Source organism: Harpia harpyja, chromosome 14 (assembly GCF_026419915.1).
Source record: "Harpia harpyja isolate bHarHar1 chromosome 14, bHarHar1 primary haplotype, whole genome shotgun sequence".
NCBI classification, from domain to species: Eukaryota; Metazoa; Chordata; class Aves; order Accipitriformes; family Accipitridae; genus Harpia; species Harpia harpyja.
The window spans coordinates 27648657-27670536 of NC_068953.1; the positions used below are offsets into that span (position 1 = coordinate 27648657).

General features: G+C 38.0%; 1 protein-coding gene across 1 annotated transcript in view; it reads left to right on the plus strand.

The window, feature by feature from the left end:
* FBN1 (fibrillin 1) overlaps window positions 1-21880 on the plus strand; it is a 159931-nt gene that overhangs the window by 45669 nt on the left and 92382 nt on the right. The window contains 3 exon segments of the mRNA XM_052809134.1: window positions 10494-10691; window positions 13983-14108; window positions 18603-18728. Of these exon segments, the coding sequence (XP_052665094.1) occupies window positions 10494-10691; window positions 13983-14108; window positions 18603-18728 (450 nt within the window).

The following is a 21880-nucleotide window of genomic DNA, read 5'->3' on the forward strand; positions in this document are numbered from 1 at the left end:
AAGAGAAGACTCCTTCAACCAAATGGTCAATGAAGACAGGAATGACAGTAGACCTTAAAGAAATAATATGTATTTACTTTTTTAAATTAAATACTAATATATCTGATGTTCATTGTCTCTTTTCAATAAATATAGAAGTCTAGAAGCTCTGTGAGTATCTTAGATTTTCTGAAGATCATTCACAGTTAGCAACAGAGCAATTTAATGCTTTAGTAAATATTACAGGAAGGTGTTAAAGAAGAGAGAACCCTAGACTCGCTGAAAACCTATAAAATCCAAAGAAGACCAGAAGAATAATAACTGAGAGATCGGGTCCATAGTAGTATCTCTAGAATTGTACAAAAAATTGAGAGTAATGAAACACACGAGTGTTAGCTTCTCATGTACTTTATATTGGTGGGTATAATACCTATATTTAATAAAATTATACTTGCTTAGTTGAAAACACTTGTGAGTCAAGGTTAGATCATTTGCCTTCCTGGGAAGAGATGTTTTCTACTTCTAGCAATAGGTATTGAATCCATGAGATAATTCCAGAATTATGGCATGTATTCTGTAACATTTCAATAGAGATACCATCAGACTTATTCAGAGTTAAAAGTAGTGCATGTTATTACCGTGTTTATTTTTGGACCACAGTCTTAATGCAAATCCCATATATGTGGTTATGCAAAGTGAGCCAGATTCTGGTCATGATTACACCGGTGTACACACAGAGTGATGCCACAGTTTCACTGAAGAAGGAATCTGATCCTGTAACACAGAGGGTTGCATGGTATTTCAATTAAGTGCTTGATGTGTTTCACCATAGAGTTAGAGGTGAGATATTAGTCTCTGAAGCAATTTTTGTACATTACTGACTTAAATTTCTAACATTTTCTGAGAATTTGGGGGGGGGGGTATTGCGCAATCATGAAATGAAATAATTGTTAAAATATTTCTGTGAAAACCAAAATACTGTATGTTGTCATTGTTTTTCAGATTTTTTTGTGTCTTTTTAGCTGGCTATTTACAACATAAAACTCTGTGTTACAGCCTTACTCAAAAAGAACAGTATTAGTTATTCCAAAGTATTCAGGCTAGTAAAAAAAATTAAAAAGATCAGTATTTACGTCATATCAAATCTGTCATCACTAAAATCATATCACTAAAAATACATGTATATGAGAAGCATTGTGAATGCAAAAACCCGGGCAAGTGTCTGGCTGAAGAAATTTGGCCAGGGAGCTGTCTGCCAGGGAGAAGAGTCTTTATAGGAATACAATCTGCATGCCCCTTGCGTTCGTTTGGTGGAAGTTTTCCACCGCCATAATTTCTGAGGAGTGCTGGTCTTTTTGGGTTATGGCAAAGAGGGAGCTTGCTTAGGACAAGCCAGATGATTCCTGGCAGCTGTTATAAAGGAGTAAGAAGAAATTGTTGATTGCTCTAATTACCTTGTTAAAAAGCTCCCAGGACTTCAGAAGTTCTGCATTCTATTAGGACCACAACAGTTATTTGTCCATGTGTCATCATGATAATACATACTTATGAACACCCAAAACATCATTATTATACTTACTGCCTTCCGTTTAAGTGATCCACACTGAAAGTGAGTCAACTTCTCACCATTCCTGCTGTATGTTTACTCATTGTATTTCACTTAGCTTGAGCAGTGAAATTGGCTCCCTTCCTCCCTCTCACCTCCCCTTTTTATTTATAACCCGTTTTCAGTTCTGGACTGAGTTTCGTTCCAGTGCTCTGCAATTGTATTGTGTTTCATGACACTGCAGAGGAACATTTATATTTTAGAAAAAAAAGGTTATTTCTAATACATTGTACCACTCCCTCTCCTTTTTAAATATGAGCAGTATCTCTTTAAATATTGTGTGTTGCATTTTCTGAAAGCATTCTCCCTTTCTTTGGATGTTGGTCTACTTTAATATACTGTAAATCATTAGGATCTATTTTTCTTACACAGTTTGCACTCCTTTTGAGTAGTCTCAGTTATTTTATACTGAGTATCTTCTGGAGCCAAAGAGAAAAAAAAATACAGAGCTCGTTTACTAGCTTTGTCTTTACCTTGCTATTTAATAGTTAATACTTTGTGGTATGTTAAGAGAGTTTCTATAACGTGGCACTTCTTAAGAACTCTTCTTAAAAAGTAGTAATAAACTTCAGCCAACTTGTTCTTTTAACGTGAAACTTCCAGAGTTCTTCAATTGAATCCATTCTCCTTAATAATCATCTGGTCTTGACAATAAATATGTCACCAAAGTTAGTTACATTTTTGCAAAAAGAGAGATGGAAATCAACTCAGAATTTTATTTCATTGTTGCTAGCCTGTGAAAGAAATTGGAAAAATTAAAATCTGCAAAGAAATGTTCCTTTGTAGCTTATACAGCAAAGTAGGGTGGGTTAGAGTTTGTCAGGTAACTGATTATTCAGAAATGAGAAGTTATTCTGCATTTAGCTGCATTGCTTACTGTTTTCTTCATCATGGAAAAGAATAAAATGTGGTAACAATTTTCTGTATTTGGACTGCTGCCGCACGTAATTGGGAACAACAGAGCTAAAGCCTTGATTTTGGTGAAATGCTTAGTCTGCGTGTTGGATTAAAATGTGTGCAACAAATCACTCCAATTCTGTAATAATTTTTTGAACATTATTTTTTTATTTTATTACTGTAATGTTATTACTTTTCAGTTACAGACTTCGAGAACTGGGTCAGTTGCAAGAACAAAATTGGCATGAAAATAGTTGTATATTTATTCTGGAAAATGGATTGCCAAAATACTTTTGAAAATGGTCAGCCTGAATTGTTCTGTACATCAAATGCATCTGATAATGTTAGTCTCACATGGTTAGTAAGCTGTTATTTAAAAGTCCTGTTCTTTAACCAGTATCCTAGGAAGACTAGATAATATTTGCTAGATAGACATGTTAAACAGATCATCTGTGCAGAAATGGATTTGTGAAGCAGCTTACGGAATGGAAAATAAATTTAGGCTGAAGTGTGCCAGCAAGTCAATATATGAGAACAATTTGCAACAAGCAAAGGTGAGGAAGACATGCAGAAATGGGGTCATCAGAATCATGAATTAGAGGATAATATTCCTGGGGCTGGAATATATGAGGCAGTAACTAACTTTTGTGGCTGACTAATACGGAATAAAGAGTTATGATACCAGGGGAAGTTATTTATTGCAAGCGTTAGATATGCTTCCATGGATGTTTTTTACTCTTGTTAAAATAACGAGAGGCAGCTTGGAGCTGTGATCTGTCCGCAGCACAGCTGTGGTATTTTGAGACACTTCTGCTGCCAGATTTATACCCCTGCCAGAAACAGTGCCTGAATGGTTGCACTCCGAGTCCCTAGTTCCAGTGGCATCTTAGCGCTAGCCAGTGTTAAATCTCAGCAGTTTGAGCTCTGTGCTGCACTGTGCGCTGAAGCAGCTGGGAAAGGGTCTTGTTAATATGTGAAGCTATCTCTGGCACTGGAAGGGAGCAGACAGAAGTGGCATGGTGATAATTTCTTCACATACCACAGCTAAACCTACCAAACCTCATTGGTAAGAAGTGTTAGACATCGCTGGAAATAAGTTTTAAAATATTTACAAAGTTTTGTTTTCTTTCCATCTGAACACCCTCTGATATCTTTGCCATGTACTTTCCAGTGATGACACATTGGGATCTGACTGGGGTGAGTAATGGTGTCTGGCTGGGGGGAGGGGAGGACAGGGAGTGCTTAACAGTGAGTATTTAAGGAAGTGGCCCATGTGGAAAAGAAAGTATTGTGATTGGATGCGTTTATCAACTGGCATTTTGGTGTCACCTGTGGATGGAGAATTATTGTGTCTGAGTTTTTAAATGGTTGGAAGTCCGTGCATTGAACTAACATGGGAATGTTGTGTTGTGTGTGTGGTCTTGATTCAGTCTGTGAAGCTAGATGTGCGACGTTACCTATTCGGAAAGACACAGGTAAATAATAGTTATCCCATGGGTTCCTGAGCATGGTCATTCAGGTAAATAATAGTTATCCCACGGGTTCCTGAGCATGGTCATTCACTTTTCTGACCAGCAGTTAAAAGCCACAAAGTCCTGTATTCAAAACATGATTTCATGATAGCCCACAAGCAACTGAAATGGACATTTTGCAAGTGAAAATGGAGTTATGAACGCATCGCCCTTCCCTATTTCTTTGGTACAGTGACACACACAGGTTTGCAATAATCTTTTGGGAAGGGTGCGTGTGTAAAGCATTCTGTTTGTTCTCTCTGTCCTTATCAGGAGATTTTAGTATGTCTGAAAATACCTAGAATCACTTTGAAGGACATTTGGAAATTGACCCTGAAATGCTAAACCTTTGTGTTCTGCAGCTCTCTGTGCTATGGTGATGCTTACTGCTACAGTCAGCTTGGTCATGCCGTGCTCTTGTGTCAGTTCTGAGATTCTATGTAATTCTTCGAATTTTACTGCAAAAATTCTCATTTCAGGCACAGCACATCCTGCCTTCTGAAATGAGGCACATGGTGTTTTTTCCCATCATCTATTGCTACGTCCTCTGAAGAGAGTGAAATGATTGAAGTACAGTGAAACATACAGTGATGGAAGCTGTGTTTTTTCCATTAACAGTATAGTTGTTTGTATAGTTAGAGGTATCATATGGTTTCCAAGCCTATCAAAAAACATGGCCTTCTCAAAGAACTAAAATTTTAGGAGTTGGTGTTTCTTATCACATCTATGCTGCCATTGTGTCACCATTTATTTCAGATTTTAGATCATAATATCTGATACGCATTTCTTCCATTCCTGGTTTTTAAACTCAGGAAAAGTGATAGGAGTTTTGTTTGTGCTAGCACACCCAAATCAGCTTAGGTAAATATGATTATGCATGCGTATTTTTAGGATTCATTTAAGATTTTTCATTCTTGGCTCAGTGAAAGCTAATTTTTTAAAACACTGTCTTTATTCCTGTTCCAAAACCATAATTTGTTTGAGGTCATTCTCATATCATTCTTATTGGTGACTTTTGAGTTGATACATTGAGTTCTCTTCTTCCCCATTAATTTTTCCCATATATAAGTGTCTAGCCACTGGACATTTTTGGAAACCCTGTCATCTGTTTTTCTAATCCTAATCCTACTTTTTCTAACCTAAAAGTTGTGTTTAAGGCAAATTTTACCCCTCTATATCAGAGATGTGATATCTTTTCTTATATAAAGCATTCTCAGCACCTGCCATTCCAGGCCAGGGAAAGATGGAAGCTCAATTTCTCATACTGTTCCTGCACCCAACTGCAGAGTGCTGCATTTTAATTACCCCGTCTTTTTTTTCTGCTTGTAACTGCATAGTTACTAGTTCTTTCACCATTTAAAATTCCTGTTTGTACTTTAAGAATGCCATTGAAAAACAGAATTGCTATAAAAATTTTTTTTTTCCATTAGAAATACACATTTTGGATGCCTGAGAAAAAATAGTTGAAATTTGCCTGAAGTCGTGTACCATGTTAAAAGGATTCTGCTACTTGAAACTCAGACTGCCAAACTTTTCGCTAGCGTTATTCTTTGGCTGTGCGAGATCAGTTTCCAAAACAGCATTCTCAGGTACAACTGCTTGGGATTCTCTTTTCTGATGGCTGGCCAAGCAGTGGCATGGGCTATCAAGTGCAGTGGGTCACACGTGAGCAGCGCTGAGTAGGCTTTGCAGAGACGAGACTGTGTTTCTGCCTTGTGCAGTCTCGTTTCCAATGTTCCTCTTTTATCCCCGCCTGGTAAAAAAAACCCCAATCAACCCACCAAATGGCAGGAAAAAAAATACTGCTAGGCAGGACAGTAAGTTGTAATAAAGATCAGCTTTAAGGTACTCCACTTGCCTTAGAGCCCTTTCTGACCTTTCTTTCATTATTTGTATGATAATGGAATATTCCTTTCTTTCCCTTTTCCCCTGTACTAAAGAAAGGGAAGGTTGCCAGTTTGCCTTGCTGAGGGTGGTTTCAGTTACAAGGCAGTCTTGGCTGGATTTGGGGGTTCATGCAGAATTTACCCATGTGAAGTGCTAATAGCTAGGAGGAATGCTTCCTCCCTCCAAGCAACGTTCTGGGTTTGCTGCTCAGCCAGTGTGCAGAACAAGGTACTGTGTGAGCTGTGCATGCTGTGAGCTGAGAACTGGAAAAACAGCACTCATTTTATCGTTATCCATTTCTTTGTGATGACAAGAGATGACATTTTCCCGTTTTCAGTAACGAGATCTTGATCACGTAAGATAAATGCTGGCTTGCTAGGGTCCCATCCTTCGACCTTTGCACCCATTCAGTTTCCATTTATTTTAAGAGGGGTGGAGGAGTCTGTCAGCCTCCCTAACAGGTGGTTACGAGTTTGCAAAATCTGGCTGTTAATTTGAAACATCAAGAACTCTTTATAGGAGATTTATAAGGAATGAATCTTGGAGGAAAGAGTGACCAGAATTTCATTCAGCATCCTTGCACTAGCATAATTGTTTAATCTGGGTTCCATTAGTTCAAAAATTTTTTAAACTGTATTGTTACATTAAAAACCTATATTGTGCTTGAAAACAAACAGAGGTTAACATGAACTGAGGGCTTAAGATGTGTATCTGGTGTAGAAAATCTTCATTATCCTGGTGCTTGGAGTCTCTTTGGTGCTGTCCAGCATTACTTGGAACAATTATCATTATTTATTGCTGTGCTTGGTTTTGATCAAAGCCTGCCAGTACTACATATTTCAGCAGCCTCTCTGCTGCTTTAGGGAACATGAAGGATCTTTTGAGAAGATAACTAAAATTATTTGAGGATTGTGGCTGAAACAGGAATGAGCTTTACATCAAAATGCCATTTGATTCTTTCTGTGGACTTAATAAGCTGGATTCTTGCATGGTATAAACCAGCCTCATTCTATTGCCCTCTTGCTTTTTTTGACAGTATATGAACTTAATGTGGTTTTGCAGTTTCTGCCATCTTCTCAGTTGTCTGAGGCTCCCTGTGGAATTATTCCTTATCAAAATAGCTAAGAAGTATGTGAAGAAGCAGATAAAGTTGTTAGATAACCATAACTAATGTCTTACTGAAGGCTGCTTGCACATGCTGAAATTTGCATTAGAAGTGACTTAAAACATTTGAATTATCATTTGCACATCTTTAAAAAATCATTTTACTAAAATAATTTCAAGTCTCAACATTCTTCAGTTAAAATGAAATTACCTCTGGAAAAAAACCCCAAATAAACTGTGTAATAGCTTTTCTGGCTATATTTTTCCCTTTCTCTCTTTTCAACTACTGACTGATCACTTGGAACCTTGTATTTGAGCTTTACTCATTGAAGTAGTTTGAGTAATCGCAAATGATGCGAATGTATAAGGAAACTTTGTTGTTACAAAATAAAGATTGGGCTTTTAAGCTCATATCCCAAATAAGTGCCTCACAGCACAGACCCTAGGGTTTACTGCATCTTCTGAAATCAGTGTAATTCATAAAATCAAACACCTTCAAGGAAGATGTTGTAACTCAAGGAAATCTCTTTACATGTGATACCATTCTCTTTTCATTTTGCCATCGTGTTAGTGGAATCCTGTTTCCTTCTCATAGGCCTCCATCTTGTAATGTGTCAAAAAATCATAAACTCAATATGAAGCATGCTTTAATTTTAGAGCTCTTTTTATTAAGCCTCTATAAAAAAAATGGACTTGAAGTGTGGATTTCTCTGTGGCCCCAGGTCGGTGTGTACATCCAAATGATCTTTTTCTCATGCATTTTCTGACCTTTAGAAGTTTCCATTAAGAACACAAAAGAAAATCTTACTTGTGAAAAGGTGAAAGATTGTATTTGAGAAAATAGAAGGAAAGCTGTACTCAGCAGAAAACTGAGTATTAAGAATAAAATTTATCAAGACAAAAGATTAGGTGAAAATAAAGTCTATAATTCTCCATACTAAAATGCTATGAACTTGGACAATAACAAATAGGAGCTGTATTTGCTTGGTTTTGGGTGCATATTTGACCCTCTTGTTACTGAAACCTTGTGGAAAGATTTGCATGATTATAAAGTTAACTTCATTGGGTTCACCGTATTTCTAAGTCATATTAGCCACTGCTAAGTCATTTATAGCTTGAAAGCAAACAATCGTAAATGCTGATCTATTCATATTCTACCATAAAATACAAGATGGGTTATTCACTGCTGTCTGACACGTGCTTCCCGCTGCAACAGAGAACAAAATGACTCCTTTTTAAACCGTCTCTATATAAATGGCATAGGGACAATCAACAATGAGGGATTTCATTCTGAGGAGGTACACTGGAGATTTCCTGTTGCTGACACAAAACTGTGGTGTTTCTAAAGAAATTGTCATCTATTGTTTTAATATCAGGACTTTTAATATTGGGAGTTTTGCATACACTAAAGCATGCATTCTCATTTTGTTCAAGGATGAAGAATCAATCTGGGAACTAAAATTTTTTAATTGATAGGTATAATTGATCATGACTTATTTGTATTCATTTGTGTGTTGAAGGAATAGGATAAAGCCGGTAATATTTGGGTTTGTACTACATGCTTCCAAAGCTGCATTTCTACCATGAGAAATGAGAAAGAAGGCAATGTAAGTTTTGACAAAAACAAAGCAAGCCTGTCTGACTAGGAAAATGAAAGCAGTTACAAAAATGCTTAAAAATGGGGAAAGAACTTGATAGAAGCTGTAGTGTAGAAAATTAATATCCAAAGTGAAAGGACACAATGAGAAATACCAAGCCAAAAAAAATAAAGGCGATGAAAAGGAATTAATTGACCAAGGGTAAGAGAGATGTTATCGGAGATTCTGACCCATTTCATGGTAAGACTGACACAATTGCTAGGGAAGAAGAGGGAGAGGCATTCATGTAGCTGTACTGTTTGGAGAGGATAGCACAGAAATTTTATATTTGCAGTCTGATAGCATTTAAGGATGACATTAAACAACAGTATTTGCATTTACATATTTTTATACAGCTAGTCCAGCTAACCAGCACCAGGGAGACTGAAAAGAGCTAGCTAAAGGGCTCTCATATCATGCAGGTTAATTCTCCATAAATCTGGAAATACAGGACAAATTTCCAGAGGCTGGAAGAAAATTATTGTTGTTCCAATATTTTAAAAGGAAAATAGATGATCTGGGTGATTATAGGTCTGTTAAACATGCAAAAGATAGAATAGCAATTATAGGATGTAATACATAGTTACTGAGGAGTAAATGTTATTTAGTGTCATTTAGCACAAGTTTATCAGAAATAGGTCTTTCAAACTAACTTGATATCCTTTCTGAGAAGATTGTGTTTAATAGAGGAAGATAATAGTAACAATATAGCACTACTCTATAGCTTATAGGACTTCTGTAAGCCATTTTATTTATTATATCTAAGAGTGGCTTGATTAATCAGCAGAATTATAGTGTATGGACACAGCGTCTCTGGATTGGAATGAAGATTAGTTAAATGATAGGTTTCAAGGTGCGTCTGGTGTTGGGAGATGGGGCAGGTGGGAAAAGCGTCCGTTCTTATTTCTGCCCTATTTAACACTTTTTATCAGTGGTTTAGTGGAAACATTGTTAGCAAAGTTTGGAAGTGGCATGAAATTGGAGGAATTTATAATGTCATGACTATAAGGCAGTGTGGATTACTTAGTGACCTTGGCTGAGGCACCTGGTAGCTATTTCAGTACAGACAAGCATCAGGTTCATAATTTGTTGGCTATGCTTATAGATGCTGGACTCTGTCCTGGTGCACCATAACAGAAAAAACATTTTAGGGTCACTTGTGAAGAATTAACTGGAGCGTGCACCCCCGATGTACAGGAGACAGCAGGAGCCGGCAGTACCACTGTTTCATTTTTGCCCTTGGAGAATGGAACAAAATAAAGCCTACTAGTATTTTATTAACATCTTAGTTTAATTCTGTCTGTTGGCTAACTGGTCTGTCCTACCATAAACAAATCAAAGCAGATGTGTTCCACATGCCCTCCATTCAGCTGTAGGCAAAGCTTACCCACATATCTGGTACAGCATATGCCTGAATAACAGTGAAAACTGTCCTCAAAAAACTTCCTGCAGTCTGTATTCTCTTCCCTTGAGACTCATTTGAGAACACATGTGGAAATAAACATATCCGAACTCTTTTATCAGTATTATTTTAATTAATGCACTGAATATTTAAAACAAACTGATGAAAAGACCCCCCAAAGAGTATTACTAGAGGTTAAACCAAGCAGCAAAGGGGACCTGCAGAATCTTAAGTGTTTAATACTCCTGGTAAATAGTCGCAATGTATTTATAGAGCTGCTTATTTTCAGTGGATTTGAATGAGAAGAAAACTTGAGAAAAATGCTCTGCAGAACACTGCTAAGTAAAATTGATGGGCTGGTGGGCAATTTGTGTGCAGAAGACTTGACTAAATGTGCTGTTTTGCTTTATTATGAGTTTTGTTGTGTATTTTTATTGTGATGCTGATTAGGTTTCCTGTCTTTGGTGCAGATTACAGGACCGGCCCTTGTTTCACTTTGGTAACCAACCAGATGTGCCAGGGACAGCTCAGTGGAATAGTCTGCACAAAAACCCTTTGCTGTGCAACAGTTGGGAGAGCATGGGGCCACCCCTGTGAAATGTGTCCTGCCCAGCCGCATCCCTGCCGCCGAGGCTTCATTCCAAACATTCGAACTGGGGCCTGTCAAGGTAGGTTAGCAGCAAAGCTTCCCCAAAAGCTGCTGAAATTGTTACTGGATTAATCTTAATTGAGTTACACTGCTGTGAATAACCTGTCCTAAGCCATTCTCAGCTATATGTGTGAAGAATGGAAAAACATTGTCAGATGCATTACTTCATGATTCAGTGAGTGCCTGATGTTCAAGTGAGTACATTAGTAACTTAGGTCATGTGAGAGCAGCCAGCATCTTAATGAATTTCTCACTGCCAGCAGCCCTTTCCCTTGGTTCTGTAATGGTGTTTTTCTGAGCGTACCACTTGATCATTCTGTGGTGGAATTTACTCTGTTTCAGAAAGCACTCAAAACGTGCAAAAATCAATCTGTGGCAATACTGTTCCATTTATCCAGTGTGGGATTTTGTAGCTAAAATTTGTTGATTTTGGATTCATCTTGGGTGTCTTATCTGTTGAGCTACACTGCTTCAACCTGGAGAAAAGTGCTTGTTGTGCCATTTGAAATGCCCTGTTATATATTTTATACAATTTTGGAAATGCATTTGCATTTGTTTCAAATTGTAAAATCCACCCAGATGTTGCTTACTTCTTTCAGAGCATGCCTTACCATAGAAAGTCCTTACACTGCTTTTGGCTTTTATTCTAATGCTTCCAGCTGTATAAATTCTTTTATTGTCTGGATGTCTGGCAGGAAACAGGAGAAAGTTAACAGGGGCAGCTATGTATTGAACTGATGTGGATTATACATTCCCAGGACCATATCTTTGGGGCTAGTTTATTTCAATCTGTCTAACATTTTCTAATAAGTTACAATATTTTTGAAAATAGGGGAGATAAAGATTATAAATCTATAGAGTAATTTTATTTAATCATGAAATTCCTCTGAAGGACTTCAAGGCATTCCTTTGCATTAAAAATGTAGATATCCTCTGTCACACGCCAAGTCCTCGTTGGTGCCTGCAGACAGGCATGATGAACTTCGAGATGGGCATGTTTGTATATGCCGCATAATGTGCACGTATTTTGACCTCAGCTATTCTGTTCCCTCTCTCACTAAAGGTCAGAACTAAATTGTGCAGAAATCTGTGAATCGAGGTTCTGGACACTTCTGAAATCTGATGTGCATAAAAATGTGGCCCACACCCCTGAACTCATGCCACACCTAGTTATATCCCTCTTGTTTGTGTCATGGAAAAGCTGCAGTGACCTCTCCAATGGGTTTGTGCAGTTCAGAATAAGGCTACTTCTGCTTGCTGCACATTTCTTAGCATGCAGCTACATTTATGTTAATCTTCATGTGGTGCCAACACAGTTCTGGCCCTGTGTGTTTAACTTGTACTTTCCAGTTTTCCCTTCTCTTGTAATGTGTTCATAATTTCAACAGATCTGCTATGGAACCACATATTAGCTTTATTTTTCATGCAATTGTAGTAAATCCAGTCTTTTTGAAATCAGATAACATCCATTCAGACTGAAGACATTTCATGGATTTCACATCCATATGCAATCTAAATAAAGGAAAGCAGGTTAAATAAAATCCAGGTTCTCTGAAGAGAAAAAGGAACTATTATTATTGTGTGGAGGAGTCAGAAAAAATAAAACGGAGGGGAGGGCAAGTTTATTTTAAAAAGTAAATAGAATATCACTGCCCACAGTTTGACTTTGGCTGAAAGTTAAATTAATATCACAGCTGAGATTTTTTAAAGATACAAAGGAGGAAAATGAAAGCCAAAAGGTGGGATTTTGGAACAGACATCGTGACTCAGAAGCATGGCTTCTATTTTTTTAATAATTTTTTTTAAAGTCAGTACAGTGCCATGAAGTCTGGCTGATTATTGTTAAAGCACAGCATATTGCTGTAGCTCAAGTCCCAGCAGCGATGTGGCTGTGTTGAGGGTGCTGAGGCTGTGCTAGTTCTCTGTGCCTCCCAGCACAGCAGTTAGCTCAGGCACAGCACTGCTCTGGCTCTGCTGCTGCACCCCCCGACCCAGTTCAGTCGGCCCAGGGATCTTTACTTAACGCTCTGCAATGTGGTACAGATATGCCCCTTGGCGTTCCTGAAACTTCCTACTTGTGGCTCCCAGGGAAATTGCCTCTTGGCCTTTTGTACAGACATAATACTTTGCTTTTCAGACTACAAGACACATTACAGCTGGCTCTCTGGGATTTATAAAGGGAGATTTGAAGGCGTCATCTCCTTCAGTTTGTGTCCCTGCATTGAAACTGATCCTAGTGTGAAGCCCAAGAACTCAAGAAACCGGGTTTTACCAGCAGCAGCTGGTACTCCTTGGGGAGATGGGGGAAGCGCAGGCGTTTGGGTTGGAGAGTGGCGAGTGCTCTGTTTGCTTCTGAAGGACAGGGAGCAGTGGACACAGGGCAGCCCCTGGGGACCGTGAGCCAGACCTCTACTGTCTCCTATTGCAAGGCCACTCCTCCTCCTTTAGTCTCTTTTCTCTAGCTGTTACTAAGCTGTAGTAACACTTTCGCAGCTAAGTGACGATACATGTGTGCTAAAATAGCTGTGAGGCCAAAAACTGGGGCCAATTGAAAATGTTTGTCTTGAGCTTCCTACCTAGCCTGTGATACCATCTTTGTTGTTTTGTTTTCTTGAGTAAAAAAATTAAAAGCAAAGAGAGAGAAATAAAGGGGAAAAAACCTTCCAAATTTATGAACGTCTAAGCAGGTCATTAATAATTCCTCCTGAGACATTACTTATGGCTATGAAACTTCTTGAGTCAAATCCTGACTGCAGCCTAAGCTCATTGGTGCTGATCTTACTGGAGTGATGAGTTAATAATTTCCATCAATAATGACTATGCCGTTCCCCTTGCCTCTCCATGAGGCTGTCTCCATGCACATTGCACACTGTTCCTCCGTGGCTCCTCCATCTCTGTGCTGGTGGGCTATGCACTGTATGGAGTTGCCAAGATTTTCCAAGGGGCAAGTGATTTTGGGTGCCCAGCTTCAGATTCTTCAAAGGAACCTGGGTTTTGGCAGGCAGTGTTCTCTGCACACCATTCCCCAGATGTTTTGGAAAAACTAAAGCAATACCAGTTAGATGTTTAATGTCTGTAACAATAATCATGCGATTTCTTGCAGAAAATATTTAGAGTAATGTACTTAATCATACTTTGCATAGAGTAATTGCAAAATTAGTGTCTGTCTTCGCAAGCAAGTATCATAATATTATGATGGGTGAAGAATGGATTTAGGCATATTTACTTTAATTTCTGTGTAGACAAATTATTATGGCTGTTCCTGAGAAATGAATTAAAAGTGGGTGTTTTTTCCTTTTTTGTATGATAGATGTGGATGAATGCCAGGCCATCCCTGGGATCTGTCAAGGGGGAAATTGCATTAATACTGTTGGATCTTTTGAGTGCAAATGCCCAGCTGGACACAAGTTTAATGAAGTGACACAAAAATGCGATGGTAAGAACTTTTAGAACTTACTGAAAGTAAAGGGGGAAAAGTCATCTTTTGGGGGCCAGCTTTGTTTAGAAGTTTGTAACAAACTTTCCAGTCTCTTCTGCCTTGAATATGCAAATAGCTTTCTTCACAACAAATAGGAATAATGGTCCTTTCTCCTTCTAAACCAGAGAATCTTAAATACTGGCCCTGCAGCTTTTTCCAGCCTTTTATTCATGTAACGTTTTACAGTCTTAAGGTACATCTGAAACAAATTAAACTTTAGAACTAAAAATACTTTTTAACCGATATGTTGCTTTAGAAATGCTTGAGGCACATGTCTCTGTGTGGATCTTTTAACCAAAAAGTGTATATGACTGGAAGGTTCAACACATTCCCGCCTACCCAGGTAAACTGTATTTAACATTAATGGGAGTTCAACACTGCTGAGTGGAGACTGCAGGACTATGTTCTAATCTCATCCTTAGAGTTGCAGATGTTAAAGAAGGACAAACATTTTATCTTTCCTTATTGGTCATCCTATTTTGGAAGTACAGCAGGTGCTAGATACTAGTGTGGAAATTTGCAGTGCATGATTATGGAATCTTGCTAGTTTTTAACTGTGATTTGATAGTATTTTTTCTCTCTATAATATAATAATCAGGCATAGAAGTCTCCTTTGCTTTAAGAGAATTTTGGATACATAAGGAGCATAGTACTAAAATGTGTCAGTTGCACAATTTTGATTCATCTTATTTACAGTGAAGTCCAGGTAATGTTTAAACTTTTAAAACTGATTCTCCTTTCAATCATCAGACTAAAATTAAATTAATTTGAGCAGACAAGTTGCGTAAGTGGTTAGTGATTTTGGAGTGCCAACTTTCAATATCATAAAAGTGTGTGACTTTGAGAGTAAGGTGTGCATCCACCACCCTTTCTTGCATCAGGTGCCTTTAAAGAAGGACTCAAAATTTTTTAGTCGTTTTGGAAGAATTATGACTTACTCTTTCAAAAGAAAAATCCCTATTTCGAGCAAAACTTCATAATTTAATTGCAGGTTAGGGAAAGCAATTTCAGAAGAGTTTGTACACAGCATGGTTTTCATATTGATTGCCAATGGTTTTGGCAGAAAGTAACCCACATTTAGAGTAGAACAACATTGCAAGTGTTTCCTTCTGTGGATGAAATACCAAGAACATGGTGAATAGGAAAGACTGAACATGTGCCTTGTTAAGTATTAGTACTTGAAAAACTGAGAACTGTAGGCTTGCGTAGGCTGCATTGTATAAACATTCCTATGGTATTTTTCGATTGCTGAATCATGTAAAAAAACCAAACAAAAAACCCAACCAAAAAAACCCCAAAACCAAACCCCAAATAACAATCACCTGCACTTGGTAATAGTTGAGGGACTGGACCCAAGAACCTGGAATAGCTTGTTTCATTCCCAAATCCTGCCACAAATTTCCTGCCCCATCTTGTGAAATCCCTTTGGAGTGATCACCTGGCTGCAAAGATAGAATGAAGTTTTCTTTCTTCAATTTCATACTTGTAAATTTTTGAACCTCAGCAGACAGAGACTTAGTTTCAGTACATCTTCATATTGCATGTACCAAGCAATTTTAATTAAAGCTGTGTAGGCATTAATACAATTCAAAGAATTAAAAGTAGCACCCTTATACCAGCAGCATGAAATAGGATAGTGATTCAACAGTTAAGAGCATAGTCATGTAACAACAGAATAGCCATTCTGCTTTTTTAAATTATCCTTTTGAGTTTTAAGTTGAAATCTCCAATATAAGACAAGGTATTGGCCCATAGTAATTAACTGTAATTAATTCTAATACATAATAATTAACATCTGATCATGTGCTTGTTTTAACTTCCTATCCAGCAAGTAAGACTTCTGGCAGCTGTAATGTGTCCTTGGTTACTGATTTAGTAGAACTGGGAGCTACCTGCTGAATTACAAGTACTGTTTTTTCAGAGGGGCCCCATTAAAGTAAGATCGTGATAGAAATCATCAGGTGCAGTGAGACAATGCAACAAGATGGGAAATGAGGCGTGTTGGCCAAAGTTCTCTTTATTAGCATAGCTGGTGGAAAACTGTATTTTAAGTGTTACATTATTTCACTGCTTCATATTACCATTCCTCTTCCAGTTGTATTAACGCTGAGGTAAATACTTTTTTGTGGTGACTGGGGGGAGTAATTTTTCCTGGAGTGACATTTAGGTCTGTGAGTACATTGAGTATACTTACCTTTATAAAACTCGCATACGTAACAATGACAATGTTGCTTATATGAATGTCAACACTAATATAAATAGTGAAATACTGTTTGTGTTAGGCTTAACCCTAAAATAAAGAATGATGATTTTGCTTTTGAAAAGATCGGAGTCCATATAAACAGTGGCAACACTGACTGTAAGATAAACATTGGTGAATTTGAGTCAGAAAATGCTTGAATGTGATCCATTTACGACTGCATTTTTCTCTGTTAATTAAGGGCTTTATTCAGACCAAAATTCAATTTCCACATTTTTTGTCACTGAGACTTTTGGGACTCCTGTGGAGTATAATCCTGGAGCAGAAGCCAGAAGTCTCTTAGCAGTGCTCCCGGGGCACTCGGACTTGAGGCTTTGGCAACACCCTCGAAGTAGCACTGAACAAAAAGTCACACCCCTCTCACACACCCAAGCGAGGAATGTGACCCACATCACGACAGCTAGCAAGATGCTCGGGAAGAATGTGTGCATAGGGGACCCAAGGCCTGCACCGCTTAGGGTGGGTTGGTCTGCAAGGTCTGGTTATCTGTATGCCACCCCAGTCCCTCCATTCCTTTCCTGCAAAGGCAAGGGGCCACAAAGGTATTAGAGCATCCAATGCCTTACCTAGGGGAAGAGGAATTGATAATTTTTATATTACTGAATTTTTGTATTACCATCTTCACAGGAGAAGTAGAACAGAGATCCTCTCTACTTGCTAAAATGCTCATTAACGGTCCTGTGGGACTTTGGGTGTTCCCCCATCTGTTGGGGCCAAATTCCAATTTAGGCGTTACATTTAAATTCCTCCAATCGCTTTTAACGACTATGATATTATTCACTCCTTGCCTTGGCGTGTTGGGTGGTGTTGCAGTATTTAATCTCAGAAATTTTTGTGGTTGGTGAAATCATTATTACAGCCATGTGTCTATCTGTTTGTAGATCTCTGGAGGAGAGGTTGGATAGAGTCCTGTGATGCCATTATTTCTGGTTGGATTCTCCCTGTTGGGAGAGCAACTGGGTGATTGTAGATGGCTGTGACAGGCAGTTGTCATTGATCACTCTAGAGAATAACCTCCCTTTCTTCTCTGCTTTGTTGATTCTTCTTGTAGGTACCATGGAAAAAAGCAAGCTGTTTTTAAGCTCAGCTGGACTCCAGGTTCCTAGTAGATGAGAGCAGGGCTAAGTAGATACAGCTGCATTGTTGAGACAGTCACTGGAAACCAGGGGGAAAGTAACTACACATCACAGGCAGGCTACTGATGGTAATTAAGGAGCAATTGGGGCTGGCATAGGTTGTTATTCACGTGACTGTAGGTAACATAAACTCCTAGCTGTGGAGGAAACTCTTCAAGTTCCTTCTGTTCATGTATGCAGCTATGATCAGGTATAAGAAGATATTTGTTAGGTTTTTTTCTGTAGACTTTGAAAATTTTTCTGCATTGTATCTATGATGATGATTCAGTATATGGATTGAGATTCATTAGTGAAGAAAAATCATGATATAGACTTCTATTTTAAAATCACTGACAAAATCTAAGGGGAATTATGGATGTTGCCTGAATTCTGCAGTAGGTATTTCAGTTACTGTCTAGAAATCTGTTGAAACTTCAGAACATTCACTTAGGGGAGAAAGCCAGGAAAGGTAATTTTTGTTGCCTGCAGTCATCCTGCTTTGAGCTATAATCCTGTCAGATTGCATTAGTTAAACAGTACCTAGCTGCTCAATGCTTTTATATGGGGGTTTCCAAGAAAAACCTAAGTGCAGTAAGAAGGATGGGCAATTCAGTAGGTGCTACGCTTCCCTTTGAGTCAGTATTGAACCATTGCCTCAGTATGGTGCTAGGAGACCCTGTGCTGTTGGAGATACCATGAGACATAACAGTTAAGCTCCCGATCACTATGGTCACTACAGGTCCCATGACAGTTTTCTTAATTCTAGTGTGCAGAATTCAAACTGGAGAGGTTATCTTTTACTTACAGTCTGTAAATCCCCTCTGCAGTTTAAGATTTTCATCCATCATTATTAAGCAGTAAAACAAACTGGCTTTTTGTAATTTACAGATACAATATTTTCTTAGGTTCTGTTTCACTTGTGTTTATAAGATGCCTAAGAAAAGATCCTGATTAAAAACTGCTGATTATGCCCCTAGTACATAAGTTAGGAGAGTTCTCAGACCTCACTGAATTTGATCATTAATATTAATTATAAAATGTAGCTAACCTGCCCCTGTTTCTCTTTTTGCCTTGAAGATATTGATGAATGCAGCACCATTCCTGGAATCTGTGATGGAGGAGAGTGTTCAAACACAGTTAGCAGTTACTTCTGCAAGTGTCCTCCAGGGTTTTATACGGCTCCTGACGGCTTAAAGTGCATAGGTGAGTAGAATCCTGTAAATAATAAGACAGTAGGTGTTATGAATGTTCATGAATATCTAAAATGGGTAACAGTGTACCAGAAACATATTTCAACTTGTGATCTTGAAATCCTTCTTTTATGTAGAAGTACATCATGTGCCTATGTATGTGTTCTGAAAGAAGTTTTCCATTTGTAGGATGTTTCCTCTTTCCCTCTTTGTTGTGACCTTTCATTTATCTTACTACAGTTTTTCTGTTATGCCATATTTGTTACCTTAAAATAGGCAGAACTGGTTTAATGCATCTCCTTGATATTCTTGCTCTCATGTTTGTCTTTGATTTAGTCCATATTATATTCAGCAGTCATTTAGAAAAGCAAATATACTTGAGAAAGAAGGTAATCACCTCAAGCAGCTGGTTCTTCCTCATTCCAAGTGTTAGGACCTTAATGCAGATATTTTTCATTAAAGGAAATAGTGTGATAAGCTGGGTGTGGGACATTTGTATCTACTTTCATGATACTGATGGTTTGGCAGTGCTGTTCTTTTAGGCTTCCACTGTGGCAGGGGAGAACCTGTCTTCCAAAGGCCAGACCAGGAACCAAAGGACTGTGTGAATTGAATGACTGCCACTGCAGTGCCAAAGCCATGAAAGAGTAGTGTTAGCACGTACTGCTTCTGGGAAGCATACAGCCTGCTCTGAGGCAGGTCAAGTAATCAATTAATTTTTTTTTTCCTCATTTTTACGCAGTAATTTTTTTTCACTGCCAGTGCTGAATTTTGAGCAATTATTGTCATTTGAGAATTAAATGAAAGGTTTATTTTGTCAGTATTGGCTTGTTTATTTAAAGGCTTATACACAGTGCCAGCACTGGGGTTCAAGAGAGGACCCTGTGTTTCGTACCTTTGGTAGAAAATAATTCGGGGGGGGGAGGGGGGGAAGTAAAAATACCAAATGATATTAACTTCCCCAAGAGATCTGGAAGTAGTTTGGGTTATGATTCATTTTGAATGGTGCCATTCTGTTTCTGCAGGTTGTGAGAAATGACCTATGTTTCTTCCATTATCAATAACAGCATTTTGGTAGATTGGATCCATACTGTACACTTAAAATGCCAGTGGGAGTTGCTTTTATTGCTTCAGATTAATAGCTCCTAAATGACTGTGGATCATTAAATCATTGATTGCTGCTTGTACTTAATATTTATAAAGGAGACTCACCTTTCTGTAACAAAAGATTTCTGGAGATGCACAACTTCCATTTGCTTTTTACTTGTTATAGTCATTGCTCAGTCAGGACTGCCCCACATTCACACCCATGTTATATTCCTGCAGTTTTCCAGCCTTTTTTACCCACTGTTTTTGTAGGCTGAAATAGTTTAGCTAAAGAATTGGGTATTTAAAGATGACAGGCTGTGTTAAGTAATACACCAGACTATGGGCCATCATTAAAACTTTGGCTTCGTGTCCAAGGCAAAACGTGCTAAATGGGAAGCACTATTAATTATCTGCAGATATTTTGGATTCATGTCTAATATGCAGACTGTATATTTGCCATATTAACAAGGACAGAGCCCAAATCTGTATTTGAGCTGGGCAAAACATGTTATCTTGATTTAATTACAACATGCCTGTCTTAAGTGAAAAGTGTTGGCTGAACGTGTCTATTCTGTTAGAGATGAGGAAGTGCTTCTGAGAAATGTATCCCTTATGGGACTCAAATGGAGCAGCACTGGAGCCAAACAGCCAAAGGAAGAACTGGGAGTTCCATTATTACAAACCTTAAAAATTAGAATAGACAAAGCAAAGATAATATCTTCTAGAGCTGAAGAGCAGAAACAAGAGGAGGACATCTCAACCCAAGTACATGAAGAGTGCTACAAAGCAAGCTGCTAGCCCATACTTCCCGTTGGCATAAATTTGTTTGGTCAGTGTTACTTTTTGATGGCTTTTTCTTTTTTCTTTTTCTTTCTATTTTTTTTAAAGAGGCACATTTTTCTTGAAAGTTATTTTCATGGTGAACTTTCGCCTTTTCAAAATACTATATTTTTTTTAGTGAAAAATATTAAAATATTAAAAGCTTAAACAGTAAAAAAAGTTGTTTCCTGCTGTTCTTGCCCTTATTTGTGTATTTTACCATTTGGAACAGAAACTGAAAGAGGAAAAAAAGAATCATTTTTGATTAGGAATATGGAAAGATTTGGCATTTTTCTCACAAACTTACTGTCTTTTTCTGAAAACTATGTGTCTTTTTGTTAAGCTCTTGTACCTGTAGGTAGACAAAGATGTTTGCTGTGTGTTTACCTTTTTATGGGACATGATGTGCTTCCACAGAGCCCATGTAGATCATTTTCCACTTCTGCCTATTACTGCTTTTAAATGTTTCAAAACTTGGTACTGAACAAAACTCAGAAGGATGAATTACAGAGGATGATGATAGGGTCTGTTAGAGGGCGTCCTTCCTTACCATCCACCCTACCATTGCACCAAGCATCTGAATATCTCTCCAGGGATACTGGAGAACAGTTTCTTCTCTGGGGAGCAGTTTGCATGAGAGCTTTATTTGATTTTTAAAATGGTAGATTAAGGAGCGTATGTGTTTTGGCAGTTTAGTTGGGTACCAAGAGAAAATGGAGGACCAGTAATAGAACTGAGTAGATTTTTTTTTTCTTTGTTTCAGATTTCCATTATATGATAATATGAGTGAGCTAACTAAAGTTTGGAAGCAAAGGCCAACTACCTCTCTTAGCTGTACTGCCAGTAATATCCATGTTCAGTGTTCCAGTTAATAAAAGGCAGAACCATCACAGACTCTGTCAACAAATCACTATATATCAATTTCCTCAAAATAATAAGAAACTTCCTTGCTTTTTTTTATATCCCCTAGAATAGCTAGTAAACTCTGGAAAGCACTGTTACTAGACAGATGAATCCACCACGCCCTGGATAACTGAGATACTGCTTCTTTAGGGAATGGTGTCTGCTATTGTAAGGTTCTATCTGCAACTTTCCTCTATGTTTTGACAGCAAATGTTTGTGTATTTTAGAAACAAACTTGGTCTGGTTTATTGTGCAGCATCAAATCACACCACAGCTTATACTGTTTGACATAATGTGACATATTGTGAAACAATTACTCAGAGCTTCAGACTGTATCACAAGATTTTTTTTTTT